This window comes from Brassica rapa, chromosome A09 (assembly GCF_000309985.2).
Source record: "Brassica rapa cultivar Chiifu-401-42 chromosome A09, CAAS_Brap_v3.01, whole genome shotgun sequence".
Taxonomy (NCBI): domain Eukaryota; kingdom Viridiplantae; phylum Streptophyta; class Magnoliopsida; order Brassicales; family Brassicaceae; genus Brassica; species Brassica rapa.
The window spans coordinates 41874561-41893599 of NC_024803.2; the positions used below are offsets into that span (position 1 = coordinate 41874561).

Consider the following 19039-nt stretch of genomic DNA (forward strand, 5'->3'; position numbering starts at 1 on the left):
GAAAATGATCTTTGTAAAATAAAAATCAAACACTAACTAGAATTTCTTTCATGTGTATATTTATATTCTAGTTATGTATTGATTTCCATGTTGATGTTTTTTTAATGAAACAAAGGAAATAAATAATTAAACAACGACAAGTAATCATAAGTAACTTCTTGTGTTTATATATAAGATTAGATAGGTAACTACTACAGTATAGTCACAACACTGTTGTTTTCTTAAACTAATAGTATAACTTAATATTTGGAAACAATGTTTTTCTTTGTTCTATATATGCATAATCAATTATGAGTCTGAATCACATAGAATGCATCTAATTATTATGAGACGATCGTGCCGAACTGTATAATTTAGCTTTCTTGTTAACAAAAATGTGTACCAAAGTTCGCAAAATATTCATCGTCACAATTCAAAACTTCGAAATCCAGGTTTTCAATCTATCTTTTGGTTTTCAAAATTTTATAATCTTTGTCCTGATAATCTCGACCGGTCAATAGCGGAACGCCTACTAGAAATAAGTTGTATCTACGTACGTAATCATCCATCGTAATCAAAACCATCGCATGCATTGTTAGTCTATAGCTGTCAATAAGATATATTGTTTGTCTTTTTCATTATTTTAACAACTATATATAGATCTTAGAATATGTCATATATGTTCTCTTAAGATAATGCCTTTTTCAAATTAAAGTTTTGTCCAACGAGATGGCACGATTCTTTGTAAATTCGATTGGAACTGCTATTGTGTGTTGATCTTTAGGATTAAGAATAAAAAAATATGTAAAGGATAATTCTTTGGGTTTTCAGAGGACCAATATTCCTCAGAAAAGAGAGTAACCAATATTCCTCCACTATATGCAATTATACATCATGAAGACATTAACCATTTTTAATTACCAACACAATAAATATAATGAAAAACGAACTATTTTCCAACAATTATTTTCTGAGTTAGATTATTTACAGCAAATGGGCTATGAGCTGGTCCGTGAATTGGTCCCCAGTTCGTCTGTTGCACCGTTTCTAGTATAAATAATTAATTTGTGCGCCTATGAAATTGTTATATGTATTAATACTTTACTATTATATATATGAAAATTACGAATATTTAATTTTATACACATGTACACACAAAAGAGCTCTATTTTAAACTTTTTGGTTTACAAAAAAAACTATTTTTCGAAATAATGTTCGATCTTCATAAAATGAATTGGTGAAAACCACCGTTATCCTTCTTTCTGAGGAAAAAACACCAGTATCTTACATGGAAGTTCTTTTTGCAATGTTTATTTCGATAACTTGACTTTAGAAAACTGAAGTAACGTAGAAATGCTTTTGTATGATTACTGGTCTTGATTGTATTCATACGGATACATATTTTTGTTAATTAATAGATGCATGTGAAGCTTAACGAACCATCTTTGTTTAAGGCTTAATTTCGTTATTTCTTTTCAACATTTTCGTTTACGGTTACTTTAAAACAATTCCAAAATACAGCAGATGTCACAGTTCATCGGATAACAAACCAAAGAAGTTTCAAAGTTTTCTCAAAAAAAAAAAAAGTTTCAAAGTTCATGGCTTTCCGTAAACTATATAATATACTAGATCCATATGATTATATGTCGGACATCCCGAGAAATTTAATAACATTTAATTAAGCATGATTTTACTTTTCTTTTGATTGAAGTGGTGTGGGGCTTTTGAATCTCATGCCAAAAGGAATAATAAACGAAAAAAAGCTGGAAAAGGAGAATAACAAAGAAAAATAAAGAGCGAAGATGTTCCCAACGGCTGAATTTCTATCTTAGTGTCGAATTTTGTAGCTTTTATCAATACTATTAAAACAGAATCAATTTTTATCTACTTACAAATAGTCTAGGTTGGACCATTATATTTAATTATATTTCTTATTATTTCTATTCATATCTAATTTAATTATTAAACTAGATTTTGACCCGCACATTCGTGCGGATATTTTTCATTTTATGAATGCATACTTTTGATTTAATATAAACATTTTAAGTATATAATTTTAATTTTAGTGTTATATATTGTGAATATAAACCTATTATTTTAGTAAATTGTATACATGGTAGCATCCATCATATTATTTTAGTAAATTTTATTGATATTAGAATATTTTTTGGATGTTATGATATTAAGTTTTTTTTTGTTATTAAATTAAGACTTCAAAATATTAGATTACTTTAATTTTTATAACATAGTTTGTTTTTCCGTGTTACATTTCAAGAAGTTATTCTTTATTATCTATGATTATACCTTTTGAAAAATTTAAAACATTATCATTTTAAGTTTGCATACTTATTTTTTAAATTTTATATTTTGTCAAAATTGTTTGGAAAATTACACAACTATATTTGAGGTAGGAGATTATATGATTTTCGAAATTGTTTTGTTACTAAATTAATACATTATTTTATATAAATAATTTTAATTTCGGTAAGATTTTTATACATCTCTCAGAATATGTTTATAATTAATATAAATATTAAATTTATAATTAAAATTTGATTTGTCGTTAATATTTTGAATGAATAATTAAAATTTCATAGTTTTCTAATAACATATTTTTAAATAGTATATGAACTAAAGGTTAGTTATAAACTATTATATTTTTGTATATTATTATTTCTTAAACAATATATTGTTGAGAGTTTTAAAATAAAAAAATAAAAAAACTATGTAGTTGTAGATATAATAGTTTAACCTATGTTAATGAATTTATGTTTATAAATTTATTTTCTAAAAAATATAATATAGTTTACGAATTTTAACATATTTTGATGATGAGTGATAATTTATTTAAATGAAAGTATTTTAAAAATAAAATAGATAAATTTACCCATATTTAATTCATATAGTACTTCTATTTTAATATAATACATAATATAATTAAAATATATATAAAATAGTATAGAATTTTATTTTCTTGTTTTATAATAAATTTTTAATTAACATTGAATTATAAAGTTATATTAGTATTTACGAAATTAATTAAGTGTTATTTTATAAAAATATTTAGAAGGTCGGTAAGATTTTGTTAGATTGTTTTTCAACATAATTTGTTATATTTAAAAATAAATTTATATTTATATTTTTTTATTATTAATGTAAAATGAAATATATTAATTTTTTAGATGGTTATAGTATGACTTGTTAACAGTAGATAGAAAATATGACTTTGTTTTAATAGATTAGATATCTAAAGAACCAAACACATTTCCATGTCCAAACACGTGCTATTCTAAAGGAAGTCCAAAAATAAATAAGAACTTGTAAGTGGTAGATAAATAATAGGACTCTATTTTAATAGATTAGATATACATCATATCTAAAATTAAGGAACTAACTAACTAATCTGTTATTTTTTAAACTAATGAATTTAACTTATATTAATTCAAAATTTAAATAACTAATCAATTATATTTTAGTTATTAATGTAATAAATACTTATATATATATATATATATATATATATCTATTCATTTGTGATTTGTATATATACAACTATATATTAATCCAAATGCAAAAAAAAAACAAATTGTTCAAAACCTTTACCAAATACATAAAAAATAATATTATTGTTAGAGTATTAAATATATATATATATATATATATATATATATATATATATATTTATTTATATATGATAAAATAAATATTAATAGTAATTATACGATGAAACATGTTACTGTTGATAGGTTTATGAATATATTTTTTACGGGTTACTCAAAAAGACATGTAACATATATATCAAATATAAACTAATTGAACAAATATATTAACACAAATATATCATAAAACATCACATTAACATGAATCGATGCCAGAGAGTAGGGGTTAATATTATAATTATTTAAAAATATAATTATATATATATATATAAATTATAAAAATTAAGAATTAAATATAATAAAAATATATATATCAAAATAAAATAATAAATATTTACATTTCTAATGCGAATAATAAAATTAACTTTTAAATTTAAAATAAGCCATAGACAAAACATCAAAAAGTATCTAATAACATGTGAATAACAAAAGTAAACTATCTAAATAAATAAACAATTTTTTTTTTGCAAACGTAAATCATTAATTTGTAATAGATGTATACACATTATTGATGCTCAAATCTATTTTATTTTTAGTATGCATCCTCTCAAATATTGATCCATTAACAAGATGGAATTTTAGTTGGACTAAAATTGTATTTAAATTGGAATATCACTTTCATAATATATTCACTATTCATCTGAACATTCATGAATATATATTACAATACTCTAAATATAATAATAAATCAAACCGAATTACATATTGGTTCATCTACCAGATCAACCGATAACAAGATCTCGGGTTTTAGCGGTTGTTACAGGTTTTATAGAATTTTTAAATAACAGTTTTTTTTTTAAAACTAAAATGGATTACATATGAGCCACCGAATTTGCCAATTTTACTGCGTGTCGGGTCGGATTTCAAAACATTGAATATAATGTTCTATTTGTAATATCTAAGTGTAGATACAATTAAAATACAAATTTATATCAAATAAATTTAGAATGTTTCGAAAATAATCCCGCGCTTTGAAAGCGCGGGTCAAAATCTAGTAAGAACTTAAAGTTACAAATTTATTCAAGGCCTGGTATAAATATTGTGTTGCAAGAGATATAGTAGAATATAAAATACAAAAATGTGGTCGGAACTTGTTTATATACATGAATAAAAATGTAAATAAATCATATATAGTCAGATTATTATATGTTCTTTAATTTGCCAAAGGGAATTTGTTATATATGTCGGAAACTTGGAAATATGCAAATTTAATAACAAACCATAAAAAGTAAACAATTTATTTAAATCCATATATTTTAGGTCTATAAAGTATTAATAAAGATCAGTGACGAAAATTATATTTTGAATTCATCTATAGTATTTATTACAAAATAATAATAAAAACATAACAAATTTGATATATAACATCAGATTTATTATAAACTGAAATCCATGTTAATTTGATCTAGTTTTACATTTTTCATGCAATGTATGCAAATGCTTAACGTTTATTTCTTGCACTTAGTAAGATGTTTATATTTCACTCATGAATGTTACTGGAGAAGTTCTATAATTGTCACATGTAGACTGATGAATATTTTTTACAAAGCGATATAGTTATACCAAATGTAGTGATATATATATAAAAATGGATCAACTAGTGTGTGAGAAAAGTAAGGACAGTCCCACATGCAAAAACAGAGGTAGAGCATGAATAAAATGTGAAATTTAAGATTCATTTTTGTTGCTTTCAAGTTAAATGCTTGTTGCGATATACATAATGATGAAACTTACAAAAATGATGAATTATGATCAAGTCAAGTAAGAAGGAAAAAAACTGTTTTACAAAATAGGGAAATAAATACGTAAAATATTGGACTTATTTTTATCCTAATTTCAAATGCAAAGTGCAACCCATAACTTATATGATAAAATTACAACTCACATAACCATGAAATAACTAATGCATGAGAGTATGAAACCTAACAATCATGAATTAAGAGATATAATCAACAACTTTTTAATCTATTAAAATATAACAAATGATGTTGTTATCATAATTTTATTCTAACCAACTCTAAAATGAACTCATCATTATATTATTTGTCAATGTGATTGTGACTTGAATCTGTATTTTGATTAGCTAACATAAAATGATTGGAATATTGATTATACATATAAGAATAATAAGAGTATAAGACCATATACAAATTATTTGATTTGTTGTGATAAAGATTGTTAGAAGAAAGTTGGCATCTAAAAATAAGTTATTATTATTATTTTAGGGATACAAGCTTTGGCTGACCAAAAATTGATGGTTCCATCCAAAAAAGAAATGCACCGGCTGCCTTTGCACGCTTGTCACTTAATAAATATTTAAAAATGCCTAAAATACATCTTGAGACTTGAATCTTTTCATAATAGTAATAGTTTTTGTAAATACTAAATATATTAGATATAGTCATATAGCTTAATGCTTGACTTGAAAATTATAGAAGGGTTTGAATTCTACTTTAACTTACCATAGTATAGCTTTTTTTTAATCAAAACCATAGTATTTCTAAATAATAGAAGTTTCATGTAGGAATTATTCAGTTACTGAGATATACATTTTTTTTAGTAAAATGGGAAAATGTAGATACAAATAATTAAATCAACATATATATACATCAAGAAAAGGAGTTTTAAGAGAATCTTAAGATTATCTTTTAATTTATTTATTTTTTGATCAAACGGATTATCTTATATATTAAAACAGAAGTCATGACTTCTTTTCATGTGTGATTTTTTTAGTTTGGACCATTCTTAGAAAATATCATATTTTACATAAGTTCATTATTATATCTTTTAATATCTTTATCTTTTTATTTGAAATACAAATGAATATATTTAAAATGTTCTAACAAAATCTTTTTAAAATCTTCTTAGAATCTTTTTAAATTTACTTTCAAAAATTAGTTAGTTTTAATTTAAATTATCATAAAATATAATTAGAAATTAAAATTGAATATAGTTTTGGTTTATAAACGAAAATTTAAATAAAATGGAATTCATTAATTTCACAAATACATTTACTAATAATTTTTAAAGATTTTGTTAGAAATAAATATTTATTTTTATTTTAATTTTTTTCAAATTTGTTTTCTAATAAAATAAAAATCATGATTTTTTGATGAGTGATATTTTATTTGGACCATCATTTAAATTTTATATTAAATGTATATCACTAATGCTAATATACATAATATTTTTAACTACTTTAATCATAATATCTTTTAATTTTAAAAAACAAATTCTAACAAATCTCTTGAAAAAGATTATAATAAAATCTTAATTGTCATAAATTGAATATAAATATTTTCAATTAATTTCGTAATTAGTAATGAAATGTTACTAAAAGAATAAAATTATATCCTATTTTATCAATTTTATAATAATATCTATCATTTTAAAATAAAAATGTTATATTGAACAAAATATGATAAAATTATTTTAAATTGATAAGTTATAATATTTTATTTTCATAAATATAAAATATTTATGCTAAAAATATAATATGTTGGTAGAACGGGTTAATATTAGTAAACTATATAATACATGTATAAAAATTTAACTTATCTTAAACTTTTTAATATACAGTAATTTATTATATAAAATTAATAAACATTAAAAATTACTAAAAAAATCTAGCGATTTGAATTACGGATCATGATTATAATAAATTAAATACAAAATTGTTTTCATATATGTTGTTTCATGCATTAAAAATTTTAGTTTAGTAATCAAACGCAAATTCAATAAGACAATATATAATAAGCAACATATATATGTGATAATTTTAATTTATAGCATAAAAACTATAAAATTATTATATTTGGCATAATTATACAAATATTTAAATATGTGAATAACACTAAAAATATATAATAATTATGTAAAACAAATATCTATATATATAAATATGAAAATATATACCCGCACGGTTGTGCGGGTGGAAATCTAGTTATCTTTTAATATCTTTGCAAATTCACCCGTCTTTTTGAGGAATGTACAATTGTACATGACTAAAAATACCTCTTGAATCTTTTCTTCTTCTTTTTGATAAACTGGAAAACAAATTAAATAACCAGGCGATAAATATAAAACATGGAGATAAAAATATTAAAGTGTCGTAATATTTATAAAAGGGGTACGAGTAAATACGAACATCTTGAAAATTGTGAACAATTTTGGACCATCGACCTAACGTCATTTATTCTTGTGGACCCTTTTTTATCTTGTTGCATGAGTAAATATATTTTGAAAATACTGAATACATCAAAACAAATTTATATTTATTTATAAGTGCTCTATATTGTCCCAAGTTTTGGGTTCATCCTATAATATAGGCGAACGAACACTAATATTGGTTTAAAGAATTTATCATAAGAAGAGACAACAAAACAAGAACCATAAAAAGAAAACGCATCTCAAATGTGTGGCCTGATGTCCATAAAACTTTTTTTTCTGATATCCATAAAATTATTAAACTAGGATATTGGTTCATTAAACGAATGTAATTTCAAAATGTAGTGGCTAGCTATTACATGGTTACTAGTTACTACTGCTAAGAGCAGTAAGTCTGAAATTTCAAGCAAGTTTCTCCATCTGACCACGACTTCCTATATCTAGGAAACGAACACTTAACTTTCGATCTTTTGCCCATGCTTCCTAATTTAAAGTACTAGAAATTATAAGGCTGTATAATTATATTTAAGTGGTAAATACGCTCAACAACTTATCAAATATTACAGGCATATATCTATATATTGAAACTTTTTACAGAAATATATATACAAATTAGGAGAAACAAGAATTAATATCTCGTCTGTGATATGAATTGAATAGTTTACATGGTTCGATATGTGGTGTATGTGGATCTGAATAGTTTATCATAGTCTCGAAATTCGTGTGATGCACCATATTTCGTCTATTTAGATAAAATGCACTTAGAAATGTACATATTTTAATTAAAATCAAATACTATAATATACCACAACAAATTTCAATATTTGCTAAAATACCGTCCAGTATCATTACTTTATCATTGAGAAAGTAAGTAATTTTAGCTAATATATCTAAGAAAATTCAAATTCCCGACTATCAAAGATTGTTAAAATTTCAGTTTTTTAAATCATGTCTAGTGTAAATTCCAAGGTTTAAATTGCATTTATAAACAGATACTACACTTTTATGATAAATATGCGAAATATTGTAGGGCCTTTATTAATAGTAACTTCTGGTTAATTATATAATTCACATGCATGACATGACAACCTCGAGAGTCCAAAGTCTTATTATTGGAAAGAAAAAGAGATAAATCTTTTTGATGTTTAGCGATAAATTATCTATAATATATTAATATCATAATATGTGACTTTTGGAAATAAAACGTGTAATTTCAGTAAAATATATATGATAAGCCCAAAATCCCGATTAATGAAGGTTGAAGTAAGGTTCTAATACTACTCAATAGGACTATTGTTTACAGTTTCTAATTCCAAATTATATACAATCAAATTAAAATTTTATTTTATTTGTTGGTTATTAACTTACTAGCTAACACATTTGTTTCTTTTGTAAACAACTTTCGTTTATTTATGAAATTTAATTTATTTGATTTATTATTACTTTTATGCTTGTCTCACTGATTCAGTACTCTCCCCACCACTCTCTGACACATTTTATCTCTACAAATTGTGTAAATTTGATGTCTGATAGTGCAAGCAAAGCAATCACCCATAGCCTTTAATTCTCTTCATTTCTCCCCTTCTTTGGATACTATTTGTATTTGCAGTTAGGTTATACTATATCTTATTATGGTGTAAAAATACTGTACTTATGATAAACATATATTTTAAGAAACCATATGCATTTGAAAATTCGATTGAACTATATTTTATTTGTGTAATTAATACAAAATACTACTAACAAAACTGACAAAAATAATGTTGTTGTGTATGTAGAAAAGAGAGTGAAATATTGAAAATATCTAGTTTGGCTTTCTCTCTCTTGCTTTGTTAGTCTTTAGGCTTCCACTACTAATACCCTAAGCCCTCTCTTAGTTTAAGACATTGTCTTCACATCCAAAACTCAAATGCAAATCTTTCTCTCCTTTCTTCCTTCAAAGTATTTCATTACAAAACCCTAGATATCTAATATTATCTTGCCTCTCTTAATGGTTTATATTTGGCTGATGCTGCCTCTCTTCAACCAAGTTCTGAACTTTTGAAGCATATTAAGATCAAAGTATACTGCTTTTAGTTTACTGGGTATGTGTATTTCTGTTCAATCATCAACAACTTAATTCAGTTTTCTTTCATAACTTTTATCTCCCTATGTCTATTCAATTCTCATAAAAATCTGGGAGAAAGGAGGTTTATAACCATAGAACAGTTGTTTTTATGACTAATTCCTTGTCTTTATTTTTTAATTGATCACCATAAATCTCACTTGCATTGAAGTACAGACTTCTTTTGAAGTGCGTTTGTCAGCTTTTTTTACGAGCATGCTTGCAATAAGAGTTTTTCCCTTAACTTCTTTATTTTTGGTATTCTTCCGTTTTGTCCTCTAATTTATGGATTTTCTAAACTTTGTGTTTCTTTTCAGTAAAATCATTTAAAATGGTTTCCGTGAGTTGTTTCTAAAAAAGTAGACATTTTCCAAGAAAAATCCTTTTAATATTTTTTGATAATAAAGAAAGCATTCACCTTTGCTGGTTCATAATCATTTTTAGTCTTAGTTACTAATTATTCTTCTTCATTGGTTTTCTTCTTAGCTAGCCTCTTTGTCCCCAAACCAAGAAACAGTTTGCAACAAGAAGTTTTTTTGTAGAAGATTCAATAAAAATGGAAATTGCAAGTCAAGAAGACCATGATATGCCCATCCCACTAAACACTGCATTTGTTGGTGGTGGTGGTGGTCATGGTCACATGATCCATCATCATAATGACCATCATGCTGCTAATTCTGCTCCTCCAACTCACAACAACAACAACATTACTACTCAACCACCACAGATGCCGTTACATGGAAATGGTCATGGCAACAATCATGATCATCGCCAACATCAAGATCCTCATCATGTGAGTTACAACGCCATCATCAAGAAGCCTATTATAACGTACAAGGAATGTCTCAAGAACCATGCAGCAGCAATGGGAGGAAACGCTACTGATGGGTGTGGAGAGTTTATGCCTAGTGGCGAAGATGGCTCCATTGAAGCTCTCACTTGCTCGGCTTGCAACTGCCACAGAAACTTCCATAGAAAAGAAGTCGAAGGTGAAACCGCCGCCACCGCTATTTCCTCTTTCCACCAGCCGCCTCCACCGCGTAAACTCATGCTCAACCACCATAATATCAGATCAGCCATGCCACACAAAATGATCATGCCGGTGGGAGTTTCTAACTACCGTTATATGCATCACTCGGAGTCTGATGACTTCATGGAGGAAGACGGGGTAACCACCGCGTCTAGACCCCCACCGTATAACCAGAAGAAGAGATTTAGGACCAAGTTCACGCCGGAACAGAAAGAGAAGATGCTGAGTTTTGCCGAGAAAGTTGGGTGGAAGTTACAAAGGCAAGAAGATTCCGTTGTTCAGAGATTCTGTGAAGAGATTGGAGTGAAGAGAAGAGTCCTTAAGGTTTGGATGCACAACAATAAGCTCCACTTCTCCAAGAAGGACAGTAGCAACAGCATTAATCTGGAAGACAACGACAACGAAAAGATCAACAACGTTAACAATGTTGATCTGTCTGGTAATATCGACATGACTAAGATCGTCCCATGAATTAATATTAATTACGTCATTTTATGATTTTATTATGACTATGATTAGTCGTCTTTAAGTTAGCTATTAGGGTTTTAATGTTATGTTCTAGCTGGTGTGGTTATATTTATATATAAACTTGTATTTGCTATCTGATTAGGGATATGGATCGGGTAATAATATGTCCTTTCTTTTCTGGTCTATGTAGTATCTTTCCTTTTCCTTTTGGAAGCTATATATATATTGAACTTCTCGCAATAAATATATGACCACTCCGAGTCTTATTTATTCTTCTTCTTCTTTTGGTTATGTAAGAAAATCTACTTTGGTTATATCATTCTGAATCATTAGACTTTTCGCAGTTTGTGATCATTGTGTTCACAAATTCTGCATGCAAGATAAATTATATATATATATATACATGGCTTCTGAAAGCGGTATAAATATCTAATATAGATACTATATTTATGGCGAACCATAACTCTTTTCTGGTTGTAAATTGTATTTGTAATCTAGTTTTCTTCATGCCTCATTGCCTTGGATTAAAATTGTATTCTTAGCTATTACAATCGGTGCGAGACTAACAATCATAACTATTAACTACCAAAGTAGCTACAGGCTAGGCTGGTGTTTATTTTTACTTTTATTTTGTAATGTAAAAACCAAATCTTATACTTGACAAAGAAAATTCAAATTCAATATTGTTATTAGAAACAAAATACAAGTTTCATTGTGGCTATAAATGATGAGATTTTTTGGCCAAGACATGTTTTTATTTTGTTCTTGAACATACAATAATAGAACAAAATTAAGAGAGAGATAAAATACAAATAGTTTCTACAATTAGAGAGCTGGAGAGTGTACTCGCGAGTTGTAAGTTACGTCCTCTAGTGTGTGACGTATAAGGTTGAGTAAATATATGCAGTTGGTGTCACAAGCGATCATCCAAAAGTACTAATTAAACCACTTTTATATACGAATGTTCAGTAACTAATTATTCCCCCTTTTTAATTGTGTATATCATAACCATAACTAGTGTAGTGTGCTACTGGATGAATAAAAGAATTTGTCGTTAAAATCTTGTGTTATTAGTTATGTCACATGTTTCATTTTCCTTTGGTTGTTGTATAGAACAATTTCATGCCTCGCATGTGTTATTGTTTAATGCAGGTACATGTTCCTATGCTCTTGTGGATGTGATTGTTGATCACACAAATATTAACCTTCGAAGCTGGAGAATTTTCCAAACTGTAAACATGAGTATTATGCTTAAATTGTGTTATCGATGTATGATAGACTTGAATGTCTCAATCTTACTAAAAACAATTATAAAATTATAACTATTTCAGTCTTGAAGTATAAGAAGATAGTTCACTCATTTTTTTACGTCAAGTTACTTTGATATTAAATCACTACTCACCGTGCTAAATGAATTGACTGAATTTGTAGGATCGTAGGATGTAGAGTCGTCACTATTACATTTATTGGGGTCAGATAAGAAAATGTGATATTCTGAGCCATATTTATTATGTTTGTGAAGAAAACTCCATAAATGTAGTTGAAAATAAGGTCCCCTCTTCTTCCTACTCTAAGCTTTAGGAAATGTGATCACTTTATTTGTTCAAAAAAATTTAAGACTGATCGATCTAGTATACTGAAAATCTGACCTGTTAGTGTGTTATGTTTATTCCCTTAGGGCATGTGTATAAAATCCATTATCGACTTATAGAAAACGACGAAAATATATCAAACATGTCATGATCTCTTTGATACAAAAAACTACATGGATACTGAACCAATGAAGCTATCGATCCATCTACATAAACATGACCTGGAAAGCATAAGCTATCAGGTAAGGAGAATATAAGGGGTGACGTACGTACCTCTCCAAGTGTTGGTCTTAAAATGAAAACTTCACATGTAGTAGCATTTTAGCGCTAATTCTGAAGATTTATCTAACCAACACGGTTTGTAAGTGCCATTCATTTTGTCTTTACTTTGAGTTGTTATGCCTAGGTGAAGGAAAACTTCAGTGTCATATAGTCCAAGATTGACTACAATGTCCGAATTGTAACAGTGTAGAAGTAGATCAAAGCGTCACAAGGGAAATTGATACGTTTTCCCCCATATGTGTAGGGATCTCAAACCGAAACTGATAATTTGATAACTGACGTGCTTAGCCTTTCATGTATAATAAACCATTGTTATCTTCACCAATATCATAATCTTCTATATCTATTGTTTTATTATTGACAACATCTCTTAGTTTCCGTTATTTCTTACTTTCACCATAACAAAATGTATTAGTACACTAAAATGATGTAAAATCAAAGAGTCAAAAGCAGAGTAAAAACTGCATTCACGTTTAAACTTTAACCCAAATAGCCACACTCGGAGTTCCACGGTGAACCATGAACATCATATAATACCCAGGCGGTGCCACGTAGGAGTTCGTTGGACCATCCACGTCAGCTTTGTACGCGAAAACAGATAACTGAACGACGCGCCTCACGCGCAAGACCAGCATCCTCTGGTTCATCGCCGTCGAGTGCGTGCTGAACGACGGAGCCACGAGCCGCACCGACACTCTTCCGTCGAACATCCCAAACGCCGGAATCACGAACGTGACCGCAAACGACTTTCCGTACAGCATATTCCCGGCGAGCTCCACCGTGACAATCGACGGCCTCACGCCGGAGTATTGCGGATCCAGGTAACGCGGGAGATAAGCCTCGAGACTGAGCTCCGTCGGATAATGCCTCGCCGTGAAATTGTAATTCCGATGAGGATTGCTTCCTCCGATTAAGACTCTGCCGTCGGCAAGGAGGAGAGACGCCGAGTGGTACATTCTAGGGATTCGAGTCGGCGCGAGAATCTCAAATCTCCGGGTCGGGTCGGGTTCATCGGGCATGTACAAAATCGGGTTGAGAACGGCGTTAGTAGCGTCTTCCCAACCAGCGGTTCCATTACTCGCGCCGTTTATGATCAAAATGTCGCCGTTGGGTAACAACAGCATATCAGGCATGACACGTGGCGCCGGCATCTGCTCCATGACCCAGCTCGGATTCGGGTCGGTCACTTTCAATCTCCCGCACGTGCGAGACGCCCCGACGAAAACCTTAGGGATCGTCCTCGCCGCCTTTAGAAACGCACCGGGAGGTGCTCCGCCGCAGACCATAACTTCCGCCGCGATCTTCGATCGGTTATTTTCTCCGGTGAGTGACAGAGGGAGGAGTACGGAGGAGCCAGTGCTGGGGTAATTCCGTTTATCGCCGCCGGGAATCACCGGAAACTCCTTGACGATTCGGTGATTGACGAAGTCGAACAAAATCGATCTCCGGTTAGCGAAGATGAATAGGTTCCCGTCGGGGAGAAGGTGAAGAAAGGGATAAAGATTGTTCTCTTCGTTCGGATCTCTCGTCTCCGCCAAGAATCTGAGAATGAAAACGGATTTTCCCGGATTCTTGGGGTAAAACTCGTAGGTGAAAGCTCTTCTCCCTCCGACGATGATAATCCTGCCGTCGGGGAGAATCTGATTGGTGGAGTACCACCGGCGAGAGGAGAGGTACGCTCTGTTCTCAACCCAATCGCAAGAAACGCCGTCGCAAGGCGTAAATATACGTACAACTCGTTCGCCGACGCCGTAACCGCCGGTTTGTATCAAAGAGCCTGAGGCGTTTAAGGAGCCAGAGGAGCACCACGTGTCGGATCGGAGAGTGAGTGGGCGAAAGGTGTTCGAAGCGACGTCGTATAAGAGTGAGTGCGCGGAACAGTCGAAAACGGTGGCGTTTCGGCAAGTTTGAGAAGGGAGGGAGAGATTCGAAGGGCCGTAGTCCGTACGGTCAAAGATGACGACTTTGTTGTTGTGGAGGAGTTGCATGTGCATCGCTGATATGCCTATGCTCGGCTGCAGGAGATCCCACCTCCCTCCGGTGAGCATCTCTAACGGCGAACGTGGGAGGAGCAAATCCGACGTGGAACAGAAGAAGAAGAAGAAAGTGAAAAAGACTGCGTATAGGTTCTTCTTGAATCTTCCTTCTTTCATGATTTTTCTTCTATTTTCAGCTCTGGATCTTCTTTTTTCAGGAGAACGAGATTTAACAGTTAAAGCTTTTTTGGGTAATTATTGTCTTTCTTGGAATGGTTAGGAGAAGAAACATTTATGGTGATTAATGTATAATAACAGACTCAGAGTGCTATGTACATAATAATCTGTAGATGTATTATCATAAGGGTCAAGAAATTAATTTATTGCTTTTGAAAATGTGCAGATAAGTTGGTGAAGTTGGATCTGTATAAAATTGATCACGGACCATCTTGGCAGAGATAATCAGTAAGGCATCTTCTATCAACTTGCTCTGTGAACTATTCATGATATTCAGTTTGCATTTCTTGTTCTGTTTTCTTCAAATTATGTTGGGGAACAAAGAGTCCCGCCATTAATAAGCTTCTGACTGCAAGGTACAAGTTTAGTTACTTGGACGGCAAGAATAGAGGTTTCCAATAGTACTATATGGGCCGAGCTTGTATTCTGTTTGACACCAACTGGTTCGACCCAATATAAAATGTTTTCTTTTAATTAACGAATCAAATCACAAGAAGTTCTTCTTATGCATGATGAAAAAGAAGAAGATTAGACTGTTAATGTGTAACTATGGACACATGAATTTTTACTTTTAGTAAGTGAGAAATCCAGATATATCAAATGATTCTGATCTGATTCGATCAACCAACTCCAAATTTAAGTTTTTTTTATATTATTTTATGTATACAAGCAAGCAAGTCAGATTTTTTTTTTAAAAAAAGAAGAAGTCAGATTTAAAATCTTCTTGCTAGCTATTCTGACAAAACATTGGGTTAAACTCTTTTTTCATGCTAACGAACACATATTGAAAACACAAACTGAACACTCCTTCAAAAAAAAATAACAGTGTATTTTCGATTATTATCAATAGTTTGGAACCTTGTATTGATACACTAAACTTATCGTATATATGGGTAGTAAAACCAAAAATAGTTACCTCAAGTTTAGGTAAAGACAAGAATAACTGAAAATATCCCACAATAGAAGGACAACACACAAAGGCATCTCAAAACAGGGGTTTAGGAGATGTGGTCAAAGAAATCTAAATTAATGGTTTACAAATCTCTGTTAATTCTTAATCCTCCGTTGACCCTTTATCACCCTTTCCCTCTAGGTCCTTGTTATTAAAGCAATCGGTGATTCAAAAAATTCAATTTTTAACCTGAGCAAATCTATCTGAAAACCACAATTACTGCTTGTGGTTTTCACCAGAAAAATAAAATAAAAATTCAGCGGCATTTATCGCCACATTTGCAAATGGCAGCAGCGTTTTTGAATATTGGCGGCTACACTCTAGTCTTCTTATTAGCCATATTGGTCCCACATGTTCAATCCAATGTTGCTGTCTTCGACAACTACTGGACGCAGCGTCAAGGCGATGCGTTGAAGCAAACCATAGCCTCTTACGATCCTAATCCGCTTAACGTCACCGACCACTTGAATTACCATGTCGCTTTGTGAGTTTTCTTGGTCTTTGTTAGTCAAAACTGAAACCTAACGTGTTATACAAGTAACCTAATAAAACAATCTCGTTCCTTAACAGAGCAGTGGACGCCACGGAATCAACCAACAACACGAGGAGAGAGCTAATTGGTCGGAAAACGCAAGAGGGAAGCGGAAAATGCATAGCTTATAACCCCATAGACAAATGCTGGCGATGTGACCCTAACTGGGAGAAGAACCGTAAGAAACTAGCGGAGTGCGTCCTCGGATTCGGCCGGAAAACCACCGGAGGAAAAGACGGACCTATCTACGTCGTCAACGACTCCTCAGACGACGATCTTGTCAACCCCAAGCCAGGTACGTTAAGACACGCTGTGACCAGAGACGGACCGCTTTGGATCATATTCGCAAACAGCATGGTCATAAAACTTCAACAAGAACTGATGATAACGAGCAACAAAACGATTGATGGACGAGGAGCAAAGGTTTATATCATGGAAGGTGTTGGATTAACGCTGCAGTTTGTGAATAATGTGATCATAAACAATATTTATGTTAAGCACATTATTCCTGGGAACGGTGGCTTGATCAGAGACTCTGAGGAACATGTAGGGATCAGGACAAAAAGTGATGGTGATGGAATCAGTTTGTTTGGAGCAACTAATGTTTGGATTGACCATGTCTCGATGACGAGATGTACAGATGGTATGATCGATGCTATTGAAGGCTCAACTGCAGTAACTATTTCCAACAGCCATTTCACTGACCACCAAGAGGTAAAGATAAAATCTCAAAATACCATTTCTAAAATTTATCTCAAAATAGCACCTAATAATAAACTTCTTAAAAGTATACACTTATTTGATCAAAACAATTACACTTATTTAATAAAATAAAACTAAATTACTCTAGTTCTTAAACCATAATAAATAATAAACCTTAATCATTAAACCCAAATATAAAAGTGTCTTTTTAACTTTTAGTTAATGCTATCTTGAAAATTATTTTCCGTATGTGCTTATTTTGTCTTTAAAACATGATATAGTGCTTTGTGAGAATATTTGTCTATTTTTTACGGTTGCTTGTACATCAAGTTTATTGTATATTTTTCAAATGAAGCCTTAAAGCCCTTCTTTGAATCTGGTTAGGTGATGCTTTTTGGGGCAAAAGACGAACACGTGATTGACAAGAACATGCAGATAACAGTAGCGTTTAACCACTTTGGTAAGAGACTGGAACAGAGAATGCCTCGTTGCAGATTCGGAACGATCCATGTGGTGAACAATGACTACACACATTGGGAAATGTATGCTATTGGTGGAAACATGAACCCTACAATAATTAGCCAGGGCAACCGTTTCATCGCTCCTCCTAACGAACAAGCTAAGGAGGTTACAAAGAGAGAGTACACGTCTTACACTGATTGGAAAAGCTGGAATTGGCAATCGGAAGGAGATTACTTTTTGAATGGAGCTTATTTTGTACAATCCGGAAGACCAAATGCATGGAGCCCTAAACCGAAAAACCCTGTCCCAAGCAAGTTTGCCATTCGACCTAAACCGGGAACAATGGTGCGTGAACTCACCATGGACGCAGGAGCACTTGGCTGCGAAGCGGGTAAAGCCTGTTGATTGTCCCCTTCCAACAAACAAACAAAGTTTATGCTTTGTATTGCTTGCTGTTCACGAAAAAGGGGAGCAGAAAGTAAAAGGAATTGTTGTTATATGAATGTGTGTTAGTAATTAAAAGAGTGCATATACAATGATCAGTTTCAGATTATTATTATTTTTATTAGGATTCATTACATCTCGTCTTGTCCCATGTGTTTTTGTTCAAAGAAAGAGAGAAATATTTGATATTATTTTCCTGGGTGTCAGTCAATAGGCCTTTGTCTGTGCTCATAAAAAAAAATACAATGATTGACATGTTAATTTAGATCTGTAGTCTGTACTGGTTTAGGACCTTGTTCTGGTAATGGATGTTTCCAAGAATTGTGTGCCGGTGATTGAAGTCTATTGTAAGAGCAAATATGAAAATGATTTGAATTGCTTAGATATTATCTAAAAGCTCAGGCTTTGAGAAGAGGGTTGACTGTGAATTGGTTATCTAGACTACATCATTCT

General features: G+C 30.9%; 3 protein-coding genes across 4 annotated transcripts; 2 read left to right on the forward strand and 1 right to left on the reverse strand.

The window, feature by feature from the left end:
• Window positions 1–8967: 8967 nt before the first annotated feature.
• LOC103842967 (zinc-finger homeodomain protein 4) lies at window positions 8968–11679 on the forward strand. 2 transcript variants are annotated; one of them, XM_009119653.3, is made up of 2 exons: window positions 8968–9889; window positions 10400–11679. In XM_009119653.3, exon 2 carries the CDS (start codon window positions 10466–10468, stop codon window positions 11408–11410), a length of 945 nt encoding a protein of 314 aa, XP_009117901.1. In that variant the 5' UTR covers window positions 8968–9889; window positions 10400–10465; the 3' UTR covers window positions 11411–11679. The 2 variants fall into 2 exon arrangements, with proteins under 2 accessions (XP_009117901.1, XP_009117900.1); XM_009119652.3 differs by having other exon boundaries at window positions 8975–9889; window positions 10396–11679.
• Window positions 11680–13578: 1899 nt separating this feature from the next.
• On the reverse strand, window positions 13579–16484 carry LOC103842968 (aldehyde oxidase GLOX). Its single transcript, XM_009119654.3, has one exon. It carries the CDS (start codon window positions 15432–15434, stop codon window positions 13755–13757), a length of 1680 nt encoding a protein of 559 aa, XP_009117902.1. The 5' UTR covers window positions 15435–16484; the 3' UTR covers window positions 13579–13754.
• Window positions 16485–16574: 90 nt separating this feature from the next.
• LOC103842969 (probable pectate lyase 3) lies at window positions 16575–18774 on the forward strand. Its single transcript, XM_009119655.3, has 3 exons — window positions 16575–16930; window positions 17017–17692; window positions 18065–18774. The coding sequence occupies exons 1-3, from the start codon at window positions 16731–16733 to the stop codon at window positions 18545–18547; spliced, it is 1359 nt and encodes a 452-aa protein (XP_009117903.1). The 5' UTR covers window positions 16575–16730; the 3' UTR covers window positions 18548–18774.
• The last annotated feature ends 265 nt before the right edge of the window (window positions 18775–19039 follow it).